Source organism: Mesoplodon densirostris, chromosome 1 (assembly GCF_025265405.1).
Source record: "Mesoplodon densirostris isolate mMesDen1 chromosome 1, mMesDen1 primary haplotype, whole genome shotgun sequence".
NCBI classification, from domain to species: Eukaryota; Metazoa; Chordata; class Mammalia; order Artiodactyla; family Ziphiidae; genus Mesoplodon; species Mesoplodon densirostris.
This window is the reverse complement of record NC_082661.1, coordinates 157,512,470-157,535,883: the sequence shown is the minus strand read 5'-3', so window position 1 is coordinate 157,535,883 and position 23,414 is coordinate 157,512,470. Positions and strand designations below refer to the sequence as shown.

Sequence of the window (23,414 nt, the reverse complement as noted above, 5' to 3'; positions counted from 1 at the left end):
CTTATGGATATCTAATTTTCCTGACAACGCTTATTGAAGAGACTATCCTTTCCTCATTTTGTATTCCTGGCACCCTTACTGAAGATTAGTTGACTGTGTATGCATGGGTTTATTTCTGGGCTCTCTATTTTGTTCCATTGGTTGATGTGTCTGTTTTTATGCCAGACTGTACTGTTTTGATTACTATGGCTTTGTACTGTAATTTGAAATCAGGAAATGTGATTTGAAAAACAAATGCGCTTTGTTTTTCTTGCTCAAGATTGCTTTGGCTCTTCAGAGTATCTTGTGCTTCTATATGAATTTTAGGATTGTTTTATCTATTGATCTTAGCAATGATTTTTTTGGATATGACACCAAAAACACAGGCAACAAAAGCAAAAATAAACAGGTGACATTATATCAAACTAAAAACTTCTGCACAGCAAAGGAAATCAACAAACCAACAGAATGGGAGAAAATATTTGTAGACCATATATCTTATAAGGGATAAATACCCCAAATGAACTCATACAACTTAATAGCAAAAAAATAAAGTAAAATAAAATAACTCAATTAAAACATGGGCAAAGTAACTAAATCAATATTTCTCCAAAGAAGACATACAAATGGCCAACAGATATATGAAAAGATACCAATGAAAAAATGATGACAATGAAAAAATCATGGTCAGGGAGATGTGAATCAAAACTACAATGAGATATCACCTCACACCTGTTAGGAAGCTTGCTATTTAAAAAATGAAAGACAAGGGTTGGCAAGGATGTGGAGAAAAGAGAATCCTTGTACACTGTTGGTAGGAAGGTATATTGGTACAGCTTTTATGGAAACCAGTATAAAGGGTCCTCAAAAGATTAAAAATAGAACTATCATATGACCCAGCAATCCCACTCCTGGGTATATATTCAAACAAACTCATTTAAGCTCTCTAAGCCTCTTGTACTCATCTTTAAAACTGAGCTGTTAATAGAATTAAATGATATGGATTTAGCTTTTGCTCAGTAAAAATATAAAAACCAATGTAAATGTACCTAACATTGCCATCCAAGCAGAATGTTTTATACACTATATTATTTGGTTTTCCTAACAACTAGTATAAAATGTATAGAAAATGCAAATGATGTTTATCAATTTGGCCAAATGGATCATGTTATATATTGGTAGCCATGTGGTATATTATAATTAACCTATAGTTTGGTGTTCAGAGATCCAGTTTTTAGACTGCTTCTACCATCCACCAACTGAGTGAACTTGGACATGCCATTAAAATTGCTTGATCCGCTTTTTCATATTAGAAAAATAGGGAGCAGGGTGGAGTATAGTTCATCCAGAACCTACTTCACAGGGTTAGAATCAAAATGAGTTAACAGGTGTGAAAGTGCTTTGTAAAGAGTGATTCTCCAAATAAGTATCAGATGATGGAAGAAGAGAGGAGGCTGTCTAAAGGTACTGTATTTGTGACTAATGTCATGAGGTGGAAAAAAATTTGACGATCATAAAATGAAAATAAAATATTTAATTTAGAGATATAAAACAATCTATAGATTTTTAATTAAGAAACTTACCATACTTTCTTCTACTTTGTATGACACACATAGTGCTCTCATAACAATGTAATTGTATAGAAGGTTGTAAGAGGCAGACTGCTCAGAAAATACATTGCACAGAATTGGAAGGGGGTGGATATAAAGTTAGAATTTCTGAGTCATGAAAACATCAGATAGCAATTTCAGAAAGGTGTAACTTTATTTAAAACCAAGCTGCTGTGAATTCTATCATGCTGCAGACACCTCTGAATCAACAATCTCTGTTGGCAAATTGTTATGCTGACAAATCTCACATAAACTGAAAATTTCCATTTTGTAAACAAGTAAGTGGGTTCCTGATGGTCTGGATTATATCCTGAGCTGGAACTCTGGAAAACAGATTCCTTGCTTGAGTGACCCTGCATAATCCATTTCTCATCTTAGCAAAGAGATTCAAATATTTATCACCCATATCAGGGAGCAACTGTGAACTTTAATGTAACATTAAGTTTAAAACACTTCTACAAGTTTGGGAAACACAAAACACATGGTTGGCTTCACTGGCTAGATTTTATGTAATAGAGTAGTATGGTGTGTTAATTTGGTCATCTTTATAACACTAGGGGCTCTATTTCCACTTCTATCCACAATAGGAAAAATGCAGAACACCGGTCCAGAGACATCCAGGCCAGAATATTTGATGTACAGAAATGCAAATGTACACGCAGATAAATACAGTTTGGATGATGTATCTTCCTTCTGCTGGGTCAGAGTCAATGTTCTTTATGATCACCACACCCATTATCTAAGCAGAATGAACTGAACATGTGATACAGCCATGCAGCTGGGTGAAAAATCACCAGCTTTCACAGGAAAGGGAAGTAGGTGAGGTACATTTGCATACCATGGACTTTGGAACAAGCAACCTGCACATACATCACAAGAGGTATACAAGGGACAATGGTGTCCAAGAAGGGGCCTCAAGTGGGAAGATGAGAGGTATTTGGCCCAGATCCCAGATACAGTGGGATTAAATGAGAAACCTATTAAAGGCTTTATACAGTGTCTAGCTTACAGACGTTTAACATATCAATATTATTAGACATTAGTTTTCTTTCCTCCTGTTTTATAAAATTACTTTGTGGGAGGGGCATTATCTATATACTAAGGGGAGTTGGATTCCTTGACTGCAAGGAATCCTTCTAGCTTTATGAGTAGAATGAACCTGGCAGTAATTTAACCTTTGAGCAGCCCTGTTTTATCAAGGGCTGGCATCACTGTTTATAAAGATAGTAACCTCTCTGTGGTCCTCTGGCCTGCAAAGTGGGGTGAGTGAGAGGATGGAGAGGGGAATACCTGTTCCTGATCACAAGCTTGGTCCCAAGCCCATTTTTCATGTACTTTTATTTTCCTATTTCTATTTCTAGGTGCTTTTCTAGATGCTCCAGCCAACTTCAGGGATGGTATGGGTTTACCTGTGGTCTTATGAGGAAAAGACAGGACCCAAGGAAAACAAGGAATTTGGAAGTCTTTGTCATCAGATCAACATCCTACAAGTTGGAAGAGTCTAGTCTTGTGTGATCTTGTGGCAGAACTTCTTTCCTATTTGGTCTGTGATAACCAGCCTTCCACACCTGTGAACACAGGCCTGAACACCTATTTTTCAGGTTACTAAAGATGCCAGCCAGGGTCAGACCTGGGCAAAGTTAGAAAACAAAGGTGGTGTGTTAGAAAGACTACTGAGACAGGGGCCCCAGTACCTGGATCCTGGCTCAAGCATTAACTAGTTATATGACTTTGGGTAAGTCATTTCTCTTTTTTGAGCCTTGTTTTTGTGTGTGTGTGTAAAATGGGAGTAATAATAACATGTTTGTAAAGTGTTTTAAACAGATAAAAACAGAGCAGTCTCCATACTGTAAGTCAGGGCCTGCCTTCCACATTCATGCCCACTCTTTCCCTTCCCTTTCCAGTTTCTCTCCCTCCCCACCCTCCACTTGTACAGCCTACAGTTCCTCAGGGTGGGAAACAGATCTAGTTAATTCATAACAAAATGTTTGCACCATGAGTGACTCTTCCCTTATGCCATCTGCATGCTAATGAATGAATCTCTGTTTTTATGCTATCCAATGTTAACAAGAGACAGAATGGAAGAAGGTAGAAGTGTGTGTTTGAGGGCGGGCAGGGGGAGGTTGGGTATCCTTAGGTAGAAACCGCCCTGATAACCCAAAGACAGCAGCCTGCTCTACCTGACGCAAAGCTGGCTGTGCTGGGAGCCTTTGGAAGCTTGGTCCCACAGATACCGTGCAATTCTCTCTCCTCTGCATCCTTGGTCTGCAGTGACACTGGCAGATGCTAAACTTCGGCCCGTCTAGAACACTTAATTAGGTTATAGAGGCTGCCAAAAATCCCAAAGTCATCCTAAGAAAGTGAAACACTTTGAGATCTGAAACAAAGGTCAGAAGACACAAACACTAGTTTGATTTTTAAGAGAGAAACCACCAGATAAGGAGGCGGGGTGGGGGTGGGTGGGCGGGGGGATGGACGAGAAGGAGGGGAAGGCTGGCAGGCCCTTGACAATCTGGCAACTCCTCATCAGTCTCATAAACAACACTGAGATCAGGCATAAAGTGGTCCTGGCTCTCCTTTCTCCAGTAACAAATACTGTATATTCATGAAGGATGATACTGTAATAGACACTGTATATTCCTAACCTCTTCCAGAGAGCCCAGTCCGAACCTCCTGGGACATCAGGAGAGCTTTCAGAGAGTTGTCCTTACTGCTGAAGAAAGTTCCCACCTGGGAGTAATGAGGTGGGAGAGAGGAAGGAGATAATTTGCTAAATGGGATCAGTTGAACTAATACATGGGCACGTTCAAGGTTTTCTTTATTGGTTGCATCAAATTATTACAAAGTAAGGACTGCTGTCTGCCCGCCTGGTTCTCAGTACTGAAGAGGCAGCCTTAAAAACCCAGAGACCCAATTCTCCGAAAGGGTTACCCCAGAAAGTGTGTGTTGGTGATGCGGCGGGGTGACAAAATAAACAGCAGTGCATAGGACTTCACTGCCACCAGCAGGGCCCAGAAGAAGTGCAGGCCAGGAGGAGGCCAGGCGCTGCCTACAGCAAAGCCCCAGGTGAGAGGCCAAAACTAGCAGCTGAGCTACCTTCACCCTGTGCCCACCCGCCCCTCCCCAATCTCAAAGATTTGGAAAAGCTATTATTCTTCCTCTCTAAAAGACAGGAGTTCCTGCCCTAAAGCTCAACATAAGGGGTTTGGAGACCAAAGTCCAGTTAAAGCTCTAAGCACGCCCTCCTCACTTCCGCCACCCCACAGCACTATCACACTTCCTTCGTGCCCCGGGATTTGCAGAATTTTGGAGGTGCAATGAAGTGCGGCCCGGAGATGGCAATTTTATGGCTCGGACGCTTTACATCTCACGTCACCCCGGACGTGGATCAGACCTCTTGCACTGTCCACCTCACGCCCCGACCCCAGGCAACAGTCCCCCATGCGCTCTGGCCACGTTGGATCAGCGTCAGGTGGAGCCAATTCACGCTCTGCACGAACTTGGAAAAGCTGCTCCACGCCAACTCTGATCTCTCGCACCTGGCTCCAATCTGTAGCCACCTGCACTTTGCGGGACGTTGCGCGGGGCGGCGCTCCCCCGAGTCCACACTGGCCTGCGGAGCCCAGGCGTGCGCCAGGGCGCGCGGGGCTCCCGGCATCCTCCCGTGCGGCGGGGTCCCGGAGCCTCCGGGCTGGCGGAATGGCCCGGGAATGCACCCGGGCGGGAGCAGGAAGTAACCCCTGGAGACTTAGAGACCACGGGAGGGCTCGCTGCGGAGATCGGCTCTAGGAAAGGTTCCGTGACAACGCGGCGAGGAGCACGTGAGCGGCGCTGCTTCGCTATAAAAACCCCCGGCTCTGCTGGGCGTGGGGAGCGAACGGAGCGGCAGGACTCGCCACCTGCGCCAAGAGAAACGGCGACGGTGATATTCCCTCCAGGACGCCCGAGACGGTCCCGAGTTTTGGTGCTTCGATCCCTGGGAGTCCGGGCTCCGTGGTGCGTCTAACTTTGAGGCGGAATTCCCAGCACTTAGGCAAAAAACGCGCAGACGCCGGGATGCGAGCGTTTTTGAAAATGCTCAGGGCTTGTTTGACCTTTAGTAGAGTTGGAGGAGGAGTAGCAGAAATCTCGGGCTAATTTCTTTCTGGTCGTCTACCGAAGAGGCAGCCAGAAGCGCCCGGGCTCGCCCTCAGAGAAGCCCGAGAGACCCCTTGCAGCCCGAGGCCCCCCGCGCCAGAGCCGCCCTTAATTTAATTAAGTCGAGGGATATTCCTGTGCCCCGCGGGAGGCGGCTGGCGATAAACTCCGGACGCCTTTTGTAGATAAAGTTTGGTCCGCTCCATTTGCCCGCTCTGTCCGGGCCCCGTTGACCGCCCCCTCCTCTAGCGGCGGGCGCGGGCGGGGACATGGCCACGGGCTCGGCTTCCCGGCGCAAAGAGGCGCAGCGCGCGTAGCCGCCGCCACGCTGACCTCCCGCTCTCGCTCGCTACTGCGCTGAGCCCTGGCAACAAGCGAAGGCTGACGCCCAGAGGGGCAGGAGGCGGTGGTGAGAGGGGCCCGAGGGTCCGTATGGCCGCTCTCCGCCAGCCGTTGGTGTGCGCCACGGAGCTCGCCCGCGTCGCCTCGGGCTCGGAGCGGCTCTGAGACGCGCCGCCTGCGGGGATCGACCTAGCCGTTCCGCGGAGCCGCAGGCAGGAACCCGAGAAGCAGGAGTCGGCGGCTCTTCCTCCCTGAAGGCAATGTGGCCGGCCGGCGCGGGCACCAAGCTGCCCTGTCCCCGGGACTCTGCGCTCCGGCGGGCGGCTTTCTCTGGGAACCTCACCGCCCTGCCTTCTCACCTGATGCCAGCCGGCCGCAGCGTCCGGGTCTTCATCAGCGCCAACCCTGAAGGTAAGTCCCTCGCTTGCGCTTGTCCGTCTGTCCTTCTATCCGTCTGCGCGGCGGGAGCCAGAGAGAGTGCCATGGCATAGCCGGGCGCGCCGGGCGTCCCCAGCGCTCCCTTTCTCTAGCTAATACCGAGGCTGTCCTGAGCGCTTGGGACTTTAATTTGAATCACTTTTCTTCTTCCCTCGCTCATTGCTTCTGCCTGATGACTTCCCCTGGGACACCCATTTCTCGCCCCCTGGGTTCTTTTCCCTTGGTCTAAGAAATGTCCGAGGTATTAACAGACGCTTCTGGAAGCTTCATCCTGCCACTCCCCACCCCCACCCCGTTTTTCTTTCCTTTAGCGGTTTTTTCTCCGAGGTTATCGTGAAACGCAAATAATACGTCCTCTAGCTCTCTCGGCTCCGCGGCAGATTCCTGAATGGGGGCTCCCTCCTCTGCCACTTGTTCAGCCCGGGGCGAAGTGAGAGCATGGGGTTCCCCGAGGCTTGCCTCTTGCCGGTGTGCTAGTGGGGCACTTTGTCTTGGGGAGCTAAGGAGACCCTTGTGAACCCAAGATCCGCAGAGATCGAGGGGAAAAGCGCTGTGCGGTCCCGAAACAGGCTGACGCTGGTTTCCAGGTGGAGCGTTCAGAATGAGTTCACCCTTACAGTTGGGTCTTGGGCTAGATCGCCCCGGTCTAGAACTTGGCCTTCTCAGTCGTGTTCCAGCTAAAGGCTGGGGACCTGGTAGCTGCTAAATGAAAACTTGTTGATTTATTGCATTCACAAACCACAGCGGCTGAGCTCCGGGTGGTCAGTTTCTCTCTCATCACTGCCTATCAATTCCCAGTCCTGAACGTTAACTTTCATTCCCAGTAAGTGAAGAAAAAGTGGGATGCATTTGACTTGGCTTGGATAAAACTGTAAGAGTTGCTCTTTCCCAGAAAAATAAATGTTTGGCCCTAAGATGAGTTTATAGGAGACTGAAATAGGCGTGTGAGATGGGAAACTTGCTACACTCTAACAAGCCTTGTTTCTGACAAAGAAGTAAAGGAAAAAAGAAAGTTAACAGTCATATGGATAGAATCATCATTGCAAAACCCAAGGTTCTGGTTGCTTGTAAAAAGCATTCAGAGGACCTATAAAAAATAGCTTTCTAAAAAAATTACTGTTTCATAAAACGCTAGCAGAAATTTCAGGTACAGTTCACCTTATGACAAGGGGATTGGGAAAAGAATCAAATAGATAACCCACAGTGATTAGTATTAGAAAGGCTGTACACTTTTTTTTTTTTTTTTTTTTTTTTTTTGCGGTATGCGGGCCTCTCACTGTTGTGGCCTCTCCCGTTGCGGAGCACAGGCTCCGGATGCGCAGGCCCAGCGGCCATGGCTCACGGGCCCAGCCGCTCCGCGGCATATGGGATCCTCCCAGACTGGGGCACGAACCCGTATCCCCTGCATCAGCAGGCGGACTCTCAACCACTGCGCCACCAGGGAGGCCCAAGGCTGTACACTTTTGAGGGAGAGTATGACTGTCCTTTTATCAGTTTACAACTCAGTTTCACAGCAGTTAGTAATTAAGGAGGCTTTTTGAAAGCTGCAGTACATTCTTTAAAATTCCTTTCATCTGAACTATCTCTTACAGGATTTTTTTACTTAAATCTGAATAAAAGAAACTGTGGGGCTGTGCAGCATATTGAAGGACCTAAGGAAGTTTGCAACTTAAGTTTTCGGTGTTGTTTTTAAAAATATTGATAAAACAGCAGTATTTGAGAGAATTTAATTTTCCTGAGCTTAAAAAAGAAAACCTCGTAAGAAGTGTTAAGTGTGCGGATGTAAAACCAGTTAAGTAACACTTTTCTTTAAACAAGTTGTTTTTAAATACAGTGAAAAGTCTGCTAATATCATTAGTAGTTTATTTTTCTTTACATTTGTAATTTCTAGGATAAAAATCAGTGATAATGGATTTATATCAAGTTAACTTAATATTGAATTAATATTCAAGATTAATGTCATTTTTCTTAAGCCAGTACATGTGATTCTATAAATTTTCCCATTTCTTGAAATACAGTAGAAGCTTCAGCGTGTATTAACATTAGGACAGAAGGCAAGAGAGGGGGTGGATCATGCCTTTTGGTCACTGAGCTGGGCAGCTTGCACATTGATCTTAAAAGACCAGAAATGTGAATCTTACCTGAGAAATTGCAATAGGAGCAGGACTTCAACTTTTATGCCAAATGGAGAGCCGAGGGTATGTTAAATAGAAAAGACAGAGATAGGTATTTTTTTTTAAGAGCCTGAACATGAAGCTTTGCGATCTCCGTAAATGCTCTGTCAGAGACAGCACTTTACCACCAGATCTTTATGGATATGACTCAGGAAGCAAATGGTTGTGTTTTGGTGTGATCCCATATTAGATTGTTGGCCAATACTCAAGAGCCTCTCCACTGTCAAATTAAGACAAAGAATATTATCTCATGCTTTTCTTTACAAGCGGGGATCCAGTTTATGCTCTAAATAAAAGCTTCTCTGTGTTGAATTCATAGCAGTACTTTTAAGAATCCAGGAAGGATCTCCCTTAGATTGCTTTACAAAGCTTGTATAAAATTTCCCTATCAGTAATTAAGATAATACCTGTTTTTAGAACATAGATTAGCTCAGTCAGTAGTTCGGTTTTCGTTCTCAAACCCTGTGAGGATGGTGGACCAGAGGGTGTTCGCCCTATTTTACAGAGGAGAAAACTGAGGCACCAGGTTAAGCTAGTTGCCTGAACTCATCTAGCAGAATGAAACAAGCTGGAGCCTGCAGGGGCCTTAAAACATCTCTCTTGGTACTTAGGTTCATGCCTGATTTCTGTAAATGTCTTACACCAATATGGTCAAGAAAATCAGCTGGCTGTAGTCAACAATGCTGGCCTTCCTCTTGAAGTCTGACAGCCACAAGAAGCTGAGTAGCAGGAAGGAACCATAGCTGCCCTGACCCACTTTACCCCCATGAAAAGGTAGCCATAGGAGCATTCAAGGAAATGGCAGGATTTTCTGAACTCTAAAGGACACATTTCTATTCAAAAGTATATCTGCATCAGACCTGTCCCCACTGTGTGATAGACACTCGAGAAGAACCAGTGTGGGAGAGGAGTAACTGTCCCCCGTTCTCTTGCGTGGACGGACCTTGGACTTCATCTAGTCCCACCTCCCACCAACGTAGCAGTCCCATCTGTGGCATCTTTATTAATCCTTGGAATTTTTCCAGTCATTTAACCACTGTCTCTCTGCCAGAATGGTACTTATGCCTCCTTGAAACAGTGGTTCTAAAGCACGTATAAATTTCTCCACTGTAATTAGCCTGAATTGAATTGTCCGTGAATATGCAGAGGAGAGGAGCCTGCACAGTTCTCTCCCTGTGACTGAAATTGGAGGGGCCTGTTAAATAGTATTCCTCTTCTGTGCTTCATTTCTTACCCAAGGCTCCTTTTCTTATAAGGACACATCTCATATTGGGGACTCTACTTTCATCATCTCATCTAAACCTGATTACCTCCCAAAGGCCCCACCTCCAAATATCACATTGGGAGTTAGGGCTTCAACATATGAACTGGGTGGGGGGGAACCACTCAATCCATAACATTCTGCCCCTGACTCTCCCGCAAAATTCATGACCTCCTGGCATGCCAGATACATTTATTGCATCCCAACAACTGCAAAAGCCTTGTCTTGTGGTAGTATCAACTCTAAAGTCTAAAGCCCAAAGTCTCAACTAAATAATATGTGGGTGAGACGCCAGATAGGACTCATCCTGAAGCAAAATTCCCCTCTAGCTGTGAAGCTGTTAGATAAGTTATAGGCTTCCAAAATACAGTGAGGGGACAGGCATAGGATAAAGTTTTTCATTCTGAAAGGAATGAGAAAACTGGGAAAATTGGAAGGAAGAAAAGGATGAAGGGTTCCAAGCAAATCCAAAACCTGACAAGGCAAATGCCATTAGGTTTTAAGGCTCTAGAATAATCCTTTTTGATTTGATGCTTTGCCTTCTGGACCTGCTGGGGCGGCATTCTCACCTTTATGGCTCTGCCAGGAGGGAATCACCCACCCAGGCTCAAGGAGGCCCTGACCCCAAGTCTTTAGGCAGAGGCCACCTCCCCTGTTGAAGCCCAGATGATGCCTCCCCCAACTTTGAAACCAAGGAGGCAGCCCTGATGACCTCTGAATCTTTGGGGTCATTCTTCCTTTGTCTTCAAGAACACATGTTCACAGGCAGTAGCCCTGTGTTTCCAGTCCTGTAGGGCCTAAGAGGTCTGACAGCCTTCCTTTCTGTCAACCTGTCTCCTCCAGTTCACACTGGCCGTGTTTCTGCTGGGCCGGGGGTGGGGGGGTAGTGGGGGACGGTCCATGCTTCACACATATCCTCATTTCTTTACCAAATGTTTGTGTGACCACACCCTTACTGTTCTTTTCAGAACAAACCTCCACATGTTTTTTGCAATATGGATAGGCAGAGAGCTTTCAAGATCATGAAGTTCTGGTTCCTTTTTGCTTAACAGTTATTACTTCATCTCTCTTTCTCATTTTACTATAAACAGTTGGAGAAACCAAGCCAATCCTGCAGTACTTTCTTAGAAATCTCCTCAGCTGAACATCCAGTTTCATTGGTTCTAAATTCTACCTTCCACAAAACACTGTTCAGCCAGTTCTTTACTACTTTATAAGTCACTTTTTCTCCATTGTCCAATAACATGTTTCTCATTTCTGAGAGTCACCAGAAGGCCTTTGTAGTTGATAGTCTGGTCATGATTGTTTACGTATTCTCTGAGAAGCCATCTCTCCAGCTCTCCTCTTTTCTGTGCTCTTACCAGAGTCTCCTTTAACAGTCCCTTCATGGCATTCTTGGCTTTTTCAAGCACGCACCTCAAAACTCTTCTAGCCTCTACCCAGTTCCAGAGCCGTTTCTACATTCTTAGATATTTGTTAGAGCAGCACCCCACTTCTTGGTACCAAAATCTGTCTTAATTTCCTAGGATTGCCATAACAAATTACCACGAATTGGGCTTTAAACAACAGAAACTATAGTCTTATGATTCTGATTCTAGAACCTGAAATCAAGGTGTTAGCAGGGCTGTGCTCCCACTGAAGGCTCTAGGGAAGAAACTTTCTCTGCCTCTTCCTACTTTGATGCCAATCCTTGATGTCTGTGGGCTTGTGGCTTTATCCCTCCAGCCTCTGCCTCATCCTCGTATGGGGGAGAGAGAACTCTTGTGTCTCTTCTTCTAAGGACAGTAGTCCCATCATGGGACCCTACCCTCATGACCTCATCTAAACCATTATCTCCCAAAGGCTTCACCCCAAAATACCATCACATTGGGGGGTTAGGACTTCAACATGTGAATTTGGGGGGATATAGTCCTTCAGTCCATAATAGGTAAAGTCTAAACCTGAAAAAAGACCAAATATTGCCTTTATAACTAATAAAAGCTGAAGCAGGCCAGTACTCCTTATCTGTGATCCTGTGGGCCAGATGTGATTTTGCAATTTCACATTTTTTTAGATTTAGGGGGAAAATGGTGCATGTGCTGTTTATTATTATTAATATCTGATAACCAGATATGAGTATGTTTATAAGAAAACATGACTAAGTGCTGTACTGTAGAACTTTCTGCAATGCTGAGGGTCTTTATCTGCATTATTCTATGGGAGAGCACTATTTACATAGGGCTGTTGAGCTTTTGAAATGTGGCTAGTATGACTAAGAATTTGAATTTTTAATATTTCATAGTAATTGACTTAAATTTAAAGAGACTCATGTGACCATTGGCTGTTGTATTGGACACATAGCTGTAAGTGGGGTAATAAGGACTGTAAATGGCATCATGTCCATCAAGATCAGATTTTGCCACCATCGACTCAGGTCACTTCAGGTTTTGCTGCCAGATGAATTGGGGAAAAATTTGTTTTCAACACTGGGGGATTTTGTAATTGCAGGTAAGGGCTGTGGCTCTTTACTGGGGAATTTAACTTGAGGCAAGTGGGTTTCCCAGTACTGAATCTCAGAATTGCACAGACTTACCCTCCCCATCACTATCAGCAGTGGACAAAGTCCAGACCCCTCCCCATGGACAGAGTTGAGCCCTCTAAAATTTAAGATACAGAGGAGCTGAGAAGAATGACAGGTTTACTTACAAGAGAGAAAGAAGGGGCTGGGCTATGTGTGCTCAGATTTTCCTTCCAAATGCATCCATCAGATAAAGACACTTGTCCCCTCAGGAATAAGTGCCGGCCCTGTCCATGGCTACTAGTAGATCCCTCTGTGTGTCAGGAGACATCTGGAGTGGAGAGAAAGATACCTCCAATGTCTCTTTTGTTTGTTTCCCACCCCCCCCCCCACAGATTTATGCACTGGTCATCTTTGAAGATTGTGCACTTTTGTCTACAATGTTAATGATTGGATGCTGAGTCCATTCCCACTTAGACATTTTTTTTTATTTTTGTTTTTTTTTGCGGTATGCGGGCCTCTCACTGTTGTGGCCTCTCCCGTTGTGGAGCACAGGCTCCGGACACACAGGCTCAGCGGCCGTGGCTCACAGGCCCAGCCGCTCCGCGGCATGTGGGATCTTCCTGGACCGGGGCACGAACCCATCTGCCCTGCATTGGCAGGCGGACTCTCAACCACTGCGCCACCAGGGAAGCCCCCACTTAGACTTTTTACTTTACTTGTCTTTGCATCTTCCCTGACTCTCTTCTCCATTCCTTTGGAGTCTTGGTAGGAAAAGCTTATTCTCCAATTGGCAGAAGCCGCAGTAACAAGAGAGAGATAATCCCTACAGTTGCTGCATCCAATGGCCATTGTCTTTAGCTTGTGCTCCCAGACAAGAGGCAGAACGATGTGCGTCAAGAAATTCACAAGAAACCTATGAATATTCTTTACCATGGTTCTACTTACCTTTCCTACAATGCTAATATCCAGGCTCCTTATTTTTTCATTGTTTTTATGAGTCATTGGAAAAAATAGTTAAGCACAAGAAGCATATATATATACTCTTCTGATGCTACAAAAACATCTTTCAAAGTTGAGAGTCTTAAAGGAAAATATCATGAACGGCTATTTTATGATAAATGCACACAGGACATTTATAATAAATGATTTATAAATTTTAGTAGTTGAGTCTTCAAGTCCTTCAGCAAACATTATTCAGGCAGGAGAGAATACTAGATACAAGTACAGACTTGAGAGCCAAACTAGCGAGGTTTGACGACTCCTCAGTCCACCGTGTAATGCAGTGATTTCTTAAGCAAGTTGTTTAACTTATTTGTTCTCAGTTTCATAATCTCTAAAAGAAGACAGTAGTCCCTGCCTCACAGGGTTATTGAGTAGATTAAATAAGCTAATAGACGTAAAGCACTTAGAACAGTGCTGGACACTTATTAAACATTGTTTGCTATTATTATCCTTATTATCTTTATTAGTTTCCACTGTGATCCAGACACTGCAGCTATGGATATGCGGAGAGGAACAAGGCATTTCGTGCCCTCAAGGGAATGCCGTCTGAGAAGCTATCAGAACTCAGTAGTAAAAAACAAAAGCCGTTCCAGATACTGTAGGAAACAAACATTGTAAGGGTTGAAGGAGTGAAAGTCAGGGGCACCATTAGGCATTTAGGTCACATTGCCAAAACTGTCACCCAGAGGGCAGGAAAATGTAGAAGCCACTGCCAGGATCACAGTTGCCGCTGGGGACTGGGTAGTTGGCTGGCTTCTACAAGCACGCGCTGAACCCGAGTGTCAACCACAGCTGGTGGCAGAAGAAGCTCCCTGGCTCCCCTTGCCCTCCAGATCTCACACAGATTGTCCATCTGGCAGAACGGGATTGCATTCGGACCCTGGCCACAAGTACGACTAGGACCCTCCAGGCCTCCAGCCCCTCCACCACAAGGGAGAGAGTGAAAGAAGTGCTATCGGATGTTCAACCCCAAGAAACAGTATCTGGCCCGGGGTGGGAGGGAAGGCATATTCACTCATTCGCTTATTCAACCACTAATAAGCGAATGAGTGAAGCACCCACTCCACATGGGTGCTGTTCTGGTGCTTACAATACAACAGTAACAAAACAGGCCAGGTCTCTGCTCTCATAGAGTTTACATGAATCATAAATTATATGTGATGGGCACTGAGCTAAAATATGAGCAGAGCATTAAAGAGACAATGAGGGTGAGTACGCCAGCTTGGGGCTGAGGTTGCAGGGTTGGGAGGGCCCCCCAGAGGAAGGAGTGGAGAGCCAGGGTGCAGAAACTGTTCTCTATGGTAATTGAATATGAGGCGAAGAGACGGCGAGATCTCTACAGGGAACAGAGAGGGATAATCTCGATTATTCAACGAAGAGCTTTTATCCTTTTGAATAAGAGTGGCGCTGATGTCTTGAGGTGATGGTATCGTTTGTCCCTTGAAAGTGGCTCATTTAGAATGACATTTAAGAAAGCGTGACTTGGCCCATATAGGTACTCTGTGTCCAAATGGATCGTGACTTTATGGTTTAATAAATCATCTACTGATCTTTACAAATTCTTGTTACACCATAGCAATGGTGCATTTGCCATTTTAAAGGGCGTCTGCAAGTTTGTATTTTGTTTCAGTTGTCTGTTGCTGTGTATCAACTTGCCCCAAAACGCGGTGACTTAAACCAGTGATTTACTGGTTTACACATTTCTCACTCCTGTGTCTGGCTCCTCTGTGCTCCTGCATGAGGGCTCCTTCGCTCCAGCTTATTCTCATCATTCAGGATTCATTATAGGGGATTGACTTCCCCAGAGAAAGGAAGTGGAAACTGCTGGGCCTCTTCAGGCCTGGGCTCCGAAGTCCCAAAATGTCACTTTCCCTGCCCCTGCGTCCTATCTATGTGAGTCATTAAGGTGAGCCTAGAGTCAAAGGGAGGGGAAGTAGACCCCATCTGGTGATGTGGGGTGAGGCATGTGCACGCAGGGAGGGGAGGATTTCATGGTGGCCAACTATGAAAGCTACTGAAAGTCCCAGTTCTATTGTGTGGTTTCTTTGGCTTGGCTTTGTCATAATTAGATTAAATGAGATAACACATGAAAATGTAGTAAACTGATAGCCTGACACATAGCAAGTGCTCAACAAGCGTTACTAATCATAATAGTTGCTGTTGTGATGATGATGAGTTGTTGAGGCTTGACAGTGACTGTGTAAACTGTACCCTTCTAGATCCTCCCAAATTCTGAACTGAGGGGAAAAAGACCAGAGAGTTTGCAGATAAGAGATCAAATTATCACCCCTTTGCTGATAAAGGTAACACCGGAGGATGCTTTTGTGCTTCCTAGCACTAAACATCAGAATGAGACAGGCTTCTGCCCCCACGCTGGCAGTGGGGCTGGGGAGGGTGAGGGACGGAGGGTCTGCTCCACAGAACAGGAGTCTGGAGCGGAGAGCACAGCCACGCTCTCCGTGGACAGACGGGTCACTTCCCCAGGGAGAGGGCTGAGCAGGTGAGTGGAGCTTGCCTGGTTTATTCTTCCCACATTTTCCAGTCAAACAAGTCACGCTTTAACTTCCCACCTGATTCTGGAGAGGGTAAGCGGGGCAGCAAAGAGAGTCCAGGAGTCTTCCGCTCCAGAAGGGCTTCTCTCCCCTAGCACGAGTATTCACTTATTTCGATTTTAACATTCGTACACGGTGGAAGCCTTCAGTTACCCAGGATCATTTAAATCAGATCATCTAGTTTGACATACCCCAAATTATATCCCAGTGAAATATCTTTTTTTTTTTTTTTTTTTTTGCGGTACGTGGGCTTCTCACTGTTGTGGCCTCTCCCTTTGCGGAGCACAGGCTCCAGACGCACAGGCTCAGCGGCCGTGGCTCACGGGCCCAGCCACTATGCGGCATGTGGGATCTTCCCGGACCGGGGCACGAACCCGTGTCCCCTGCATCGGCAGGCGGACGCTCAACCACTGCGCCACCAGGGAAGCCCTCCCAGTGAAATATCTTAATACAAAGAAGAGGAGACAGTGAGCTATAGGGTGTTACATACCTTATATATAAAAGCAGAAATTACATGCAAATATCCGTATCAGAATACTTTTGTAAGATAAGTGCTTAGCATGGCTTTGGGAAAAGTCACTTTACCTCTCTAGAAATAATTTGTTTTAAACCACTAAGTTTTGGGTTACATTGATATGCCACAGTAGACAACCAAAAAGTACAAACTCACAAACACCTTTTAAGATGACAAATGATAGAATTCCTACAGAGTAACGGGCACTCATCTACAAAGCAGTCGAGTTTGATAAAGTAAGCAGACAGTTCTTTTCAACTCAGGAAATTCTTTTAAGTCTCGTTCTTAATGGTCGTTTGATTTAAATAAAAGTAAAACTTGTAGTAGATGGCTCACAGGATTCATAGGTGCTGAGTTATGTACAATCTAAAAGAAAATGATATTAACTTAAAGATTCCTTTGTATAACTTCTTCAGAGCTTTAGTTTCCATCATATTTTTTACTGTAATTAAACAGAATTCATTCTACAAATTAATATATGTTGGCTGTTGTATAATTAGAAAAAGATTTGTTTGATACTAAGTTACTGAAAGGTTAAAAAACTGCAGCTTTGGATGCAATTCAAAGGGAATAATACCCACTTCCAATTAAATACTTCCTTGAAATCTCATTTGCAATCCAGAATATTTCAAAGACTTTGACATGGGGGTACACTCAAAACAGAGGGCAAAGCCCAGATGTCAGGTGTCTTATTCCAAGAGTGATTACAGAATCTAACTCAGAAATGAAATCACAAAATTGAAAGAGTATCCTTCATAATGCTGAATCTGATCCATTATGTATAGTGTCATTCAGAGAGATTCTTGCCCCTGAATATATTTTCTTCAGATTTTATTCTAAGGATCAGCTGCGCTATTGGTTAGATAGGCATTGTACACACCAAACTCCTAACTGATTGGTGTGGAGAGTTACAAAGGAAGTAAGAGACACATGCTGCTGCCTTTATTTTTTAGACTCATCCATCTAGGAGGCAGGACCAACACAACTGCCAAAAATATCAATGCAAACACTGGCTGTGAGAGGGATGTTTGTGTGCAAAGGTCAATTGGAATAATTGGAATCAAACTGTCATATCTGATATCCCAGTCAGGCATGAACTGGTCAAGTTTTGTTAAAAGGGAAAGACCAAGATGTATCGAATCTAAGAAAGAGCCCTCTCTACTGTAGTGGAGTGGCCAGTGGGGAAACTGGTCCAGCTGCAGGTGATGAGAACCAGTCTCTCTGCTGAGACCACTGAAAAGAAGACATGAAAATAAAAGCTCCCTCTTAAGCCCAGGGTCACTCTCTTCGGAAGCCCAAATAATCTATGTAGAGAATCCACTGTAATAACAGTAAAAGGAATATGCAGGAAAAGTGTAAAAAGATCCAGACCTTCCCACCTCTGAGAAGCTACCATTGGTAGGTATGTATATGCAAACTTGTGGGGGATGATTGCATTCACAAAATAGGAATTTCACAATTTAATGAAATCACTCCAAACTAGTAAATCTTATAAAGTGGGAGGCTGTTGTCACGTGGCCCCCAAATTTTTTGGCACTCCTCCCTTTGACAGGTGGAATCTATGACGTCTTTCCTTGAATCTGGGCTCTCTGACTGGTTTTGGCCGATAGGATACAGAAGAAATGGCTGGGCCCAGGCTTTTAGAAATTGGTCACTTCATTTTCTGTGTTTGAAATACTTGTTCCTTAGACCCCAGCCACGCTTGAAAAGATCCCTTAAGAGAAGTGAGCGGTAGCACCACGTTGCCAGCGAAGAGGAGGAGCTATCTTGGAAGGAGTCTCCCCCCCACCCCCAGCAGAGTCCTCCCAGAAGACCCGTGGTGTATGGAGCAGAAAGCCCTCCCCACCAAGCCCCGCCCAAATTGCAGATCCAAGAGAAAAATGAGTGAGGATTGTTTTAATTTGTTATGCAGTAATAGATAAGTAAAAGGCATAAAATGAAACAAATGCACTATAGTGCGGACTGGCTAAGGTGAAAAAATTTGGGGGGCAGATCTGGATTTGCATCCAGAGATTTGTTATAATCTTGGTAAAGCATTTAATTTCCTCAAGCTTCATTGCCCCTCAGACTGCTGAATGTTGAGCATAATATTGGGTTGACCAAAAAGTTCATTTGGCTTTTTCCGTAACATCTCACGGAATAATAACAATGGTAACTACCTTACAGGGCCAGCATGAGAAATAAATAAATAAGCACCTAAGACAATTCCTGAAAGATAGGGAGGGCTTAAACATTCTAGATCAGAATTTGCTAAAAGCCCTAGGCGATACAGAAAAGAAGAGGTATAAGGTTACAAGGGAATAAGAAGTACTTGAATAACTGCTCTTTTGTAAATTGTGGCATGAAATGGGTCATTGTTCCTAAATTATGCCACCTATATAATCATGTAAGCTTGTAGCTAGAGGGGGCAATGTAAAACAGTGTATTTCTAAAATGTTGGTTTAACACATAAATTCATCCCAAATTATGAGGCGTTAAGTTAATAAGTTGCATCTTTAAATAATAGAGCAGCCACACCTTATAACTTTCAAAAAAGTTATCTGGAAAAAAAAACCTCTTTTGAAACCATACGTAGCAAGCAGATGTCAATAAAATGACATTCAAAGAGAATAAAAAGTTAGCACTTTCTCCTTTTAATGTAAGACGTACTAAAATCTTACACTAAAAATCATTTCTTTCACACATAGAGTCCCTTTAATGTTGCTTTAAATCTACATGAAGGTTCATAGGTCATTTTTTTAACTCCTGTTAATCTTTTAGGCCTTGATGCACAGTTTGCTTTGCCACAGATGTTCCAAAGAGCATGTTGTGGCCACATTTATGTGGGAAGGACCACTCTTGTTAAAAAAAAATTGAGCAGCCATCTTTATCTAGGAAGGATTTCAATACAAATCTCATGTATGATTGAAAACTGACTCATTCCAAGTGGCTACTATGGTAGCATGCCCCAATCCTTATGTAAGTTGATCATTCTTGTGTGCCTGTAACTGTTACTGTAAGCCTGCATTATATTGAGGAAATAACATGGGCATTCCTGTTGACGGTTTGGGGTGGAGGAGAGTAGAGAGGAGGCATGAAGAGAAGGGAGGAGATGGAGCTCTTGGGTGAATCAGTGCATAAATATAGCCAGGGGAAGATGGATGATAACTTGACTCTGGAAAGGGTTAATTCATCTGTTCACTAATTCTGCCCTATAAATCTCAGAGTAGCATGGAATTGAGAGAGAAGGCCCTGGCATCTAAGAATTTTGAAACAGAAACAACTTTTGCTTTTGAACTTTGAGTTTGGTACCCCATGGAAAGAGCTAGGTACTTCGGCAGTCTGGTCCCTCTTGGGGCAGGAAAGCCAGAATGCTGAGCATCAGCAGGGCGGAGGAAAGCCAGGAGCCTGCCATCCTGGATGTACCTTGTATGATTATTTTATTTTTATTTTTATTTTTTTATTTTGCGGTACGCGGGCCTCTCACTGTTGTGGCCTCTCCCATTGCAGAGCACAGGCTCCGGACGCACAGGATCAGCAGCCATGGCTCACGGGCCCAGCCGCTCCATGGCATGTGGGATCTTCCCGGACCGGGGCACGAACCCGTGTCCCCTGCATCGGCAGGCGGACTCTCAACCACTGCGCCACCAGGGAAGCCCCTGTATGATTATTTTTTAAAAATAGGAAATCAAGGGTTTAGCCAAATGCTTTGGTACTTCTACCAAGATTTTTAAATATTTGAAACTCACTCTTTGGATTCAGTACTTATTTTCTAATCTCTTTTTGTCGTTCCTTACCATTTTCCTTTTGGAAACTTACAATCTATCTCAACTGTGTCAAAAAGAAAAAAAAAGTTTCACTTTTGCTGATAATCGTGAATAGGATCAGAGCAGACCCATGCTCTGCAGGCGGCTCAAGTGGGTGTATAAGCGGGAGGGAGGGGTCCCTTTTTACACTCTGCTGACCTCAAAATGCGTAAGTAAGTTGCCTCTCTGCCAGCACCTGCTCATGGGGGCAGGGCAGTACAGGTTTCTAGGCCACGAGTTTCATTTGATACCACGGCATCCAAGAATCACAACACTAGCATCCTAGATTCAGTACTGCCAAATGTTTACCTGTTGTGTGACCTGGGGCAGGTTCTAGAATGTCAATCTTCCTTTTCTGTCAGAACAAAAAACATCTATATTGTATCAGTATATCTTACGGAGTTCTGAGGGAGTTCTGAGGACTAAATTCTAATGTCATATACACACAGTGAGCCCTACTACAAAGCTTTCTTCTTTTCTTAAAACTCTTCCAAATACATGAATCTTAAACTGACTCTAAGCCAATCTTAAGTAATTAGGTTCCAGTAAAATAATTAATATTGAGTACTCACACAGAGTAGGTGCTCAAGAAAGACTTGTTGATTCAAAGTCATACTAAGAGAAATGAAAGTGGAGAGGAGGTGGGGGCAGTCTACCCACAGATCCAGCCTTCCCAGGCGTTCCTGCTGGACCAGCTCTAGTGCACAGAACCCATCTCCCTAAGTTCCAGTCCCTGTCGCCTCCCATCCTCACCTCCAGCAGAGCCAACCCTCTCTCTAGCAATATACCCAAACTCCTCATACCTGTATGGCTCCCCTGCTCTTCTGGGTGAGACTAGGTCCCTACAGGGATGGTTGTAGAGACCCAACCATGCAGACCCCATCCCCCAGGCTAGAGCTTCCATGAAGCCACATTCCATGAATACAGCTCCTGATTTTTTGCTGTAGCCACCCAAGGGAGAGGAAAATTGGTGGAGAAGGGCGTCTTCCTCTCAGGAAAGCAGGGACTGAAGAATGATGAGATGAGAAGAGATTTCTGCCATGAAACCAGACAACAGCAGTGCAGTTTTAAGTTCCCGTGCAATTCTCACAAAAACAATGAGAAATCAAATACTGCTAATGTTATGGTCTAGCTGCACTGTGACTTTGGGGACCAGTTAGGAACCTTGCCACTTTCTGCAACATTATCTTTATGGCAAGTTTCATTTTGTGTTCCATATAAATCATGTGCAGTCAGGCTTGCGTATCAGCCATTTAGAAGTTGGAGAGATTTGAGCGTTTTCACTAGAGAACTTTCTCGTTTTCTAATAGCCTTGTGTGTGCATGTAGTATAATGTTTGTGTCCTAGAGGCAACCTGTAGTTAGGAGGCATGAAATGGACTGAAACGTTTTGCCTTCTACTTTTGGTTTGGACAGTACCTCTGCTACCTTGGGCAGTTCTCCCTGGGACTCTTTTCCTCATCTGTAGAATGAGGTAGATGAAAAACAGGACTTCTGGGACCGCTTCCAGCTTCAGTATTACATTACTCCATTTCTTTGAAACTCCACAGCAGTTCCATTTTGTTTGATTTGTTTTTAAGAAGAGGAAGTGTGGGCTCTAGCTCTGCCTCCTACCTTTGTGAACAATTACTCTATAGTCGGAAAAATGATGATAATATCCCCTGACCTCCTTGACTCAGATGTTTGTCATGATAATGGATGGAGAAGCACTTCTGAAACTGCAGTGTACTGCAGAAGTGAACACTGTTGATTATTTGAATGTCGAAAGTACGCAGAGGACAACCAAGTCAGTGGGAAACCTCACCAGGATTTAGAAACCCTTCCCACCTGTTCGGTATTAAAACTGGAGAGTGTGAGTAGGATGAAATAAGCATAAACGTCCTCTTCTTCAGGCCTACAGATGAGACTTTTAGGTTGACAAACTTGTTGGGCCTTTGGGTGAGGTGGTTGAATATAAAGTCCTGGATAGAAGGAGTTGCATCTCCACCCTGAATTGTGTGATGGGATTCATCATGTGTGTACCTCCAACACAGGATACACACGGGGACTAGTGAGTAATCGAGCTTAAAGGCTCACGGTCTGGAGCTGGAAACACTTGAGTTTGAGACCTTGCTCTGTGCCATTTTCTGACTCGGTGACCTTAAGCAAGTTATTTTAGCAAATCTACAATTAGAGAAATTTCCTCTAAAATTGAACGTATCATAGGATTCTTATGAGGCTTAAATAAGATAAAGCTTGTGAAATGCTTATCACCTGACTGGCACATAATAAGTCCTCATTAAGTGTTAACTAGGTTTATTTTTATCATTGTTGTTATTTATTAGCTCCATTATCTCCTTACCTAGCAGATGCTGACAACTCAGCTAGTTAAAGAGGTGACATCAAGCCTGGCTCAATTAGCTGGCAGTCATTAAAAACAAAAAAACAAACAAACAAAAACCTCATCTGCCAGTGGTATCTTGTTGCCCACTCGATTAGAAGAGGGAAAGATATGTGACATGATGATACAGTTGGGAAACATTTATATTCTATTTGCTTATATTAAGCCAGAATGTTTATTTCCAGCTGTCAAGGTTGACATCTTAAGAGGCCATGGTTGTTGCAAACATTTTAAAAAGTACTTTTGTAGAATTATCATCAGAAATAAGTTTATGAGCTAGGAGGACAGGCATGCCTTCTTGCTTTACAGTCAGACCCTGTTTTTAATCAGAAATTCACAACAGTCATTTTACAGATATTTATTGAGGGCTTTCTACACACAAGACACTGTTCTAAGCCCAGACGATATAGAATTTAACTATGTTAAATAACTGTGTTTATTTAACATACACATCACCCCTACTGTCATGGGTTTCATGTTCTAATGGAGGAATCATGTGAAAAAAGCAAATAAACTAAAATATCTTTGTAAACTTTGTAAACTCCTTGGGATGACGCATACCATGAAGAAAAATGAAGCAAGGTAAGGAGAAAGAGTAATGGGCAGAATTACTTTCCCATCAATGAGTGGTCAGAGAAGGTCTGCCTGATGAGATATTTGAACAGAGCCATGCACGGAAGGGAAGAAGGGAGCCAGCGAGATAACATGGAGGACAAGCATTTCTGCCAAGAAGTGCATGCA

At 44.1% G+C, this 23,414-nt stretch overlaps 1 protein-coding gene across 1 annotated transcript in view; it reads left to right on the top strand.

The window, feature by feature from the left end:
* Positions 1–6,328: 6,328 nt before the first annotated feature.
* The window catches only part of NWD2 (NACHT and WD repeat domain containing 2), a 219,331-nt gene continuing 202,245 nt past the window's right edge, over positions 6,329–23,414 (top strand). The window contains exon 1 of the mRNA XM_060091553.1: positions 6,329–6,479. Within this exon, the coding sequence (XP_059947536.1) occupies positions 6,329–6,479 (151 nt within the window). The remainder of the gene's footprint in view (positions 6,480–23,414) is intronic.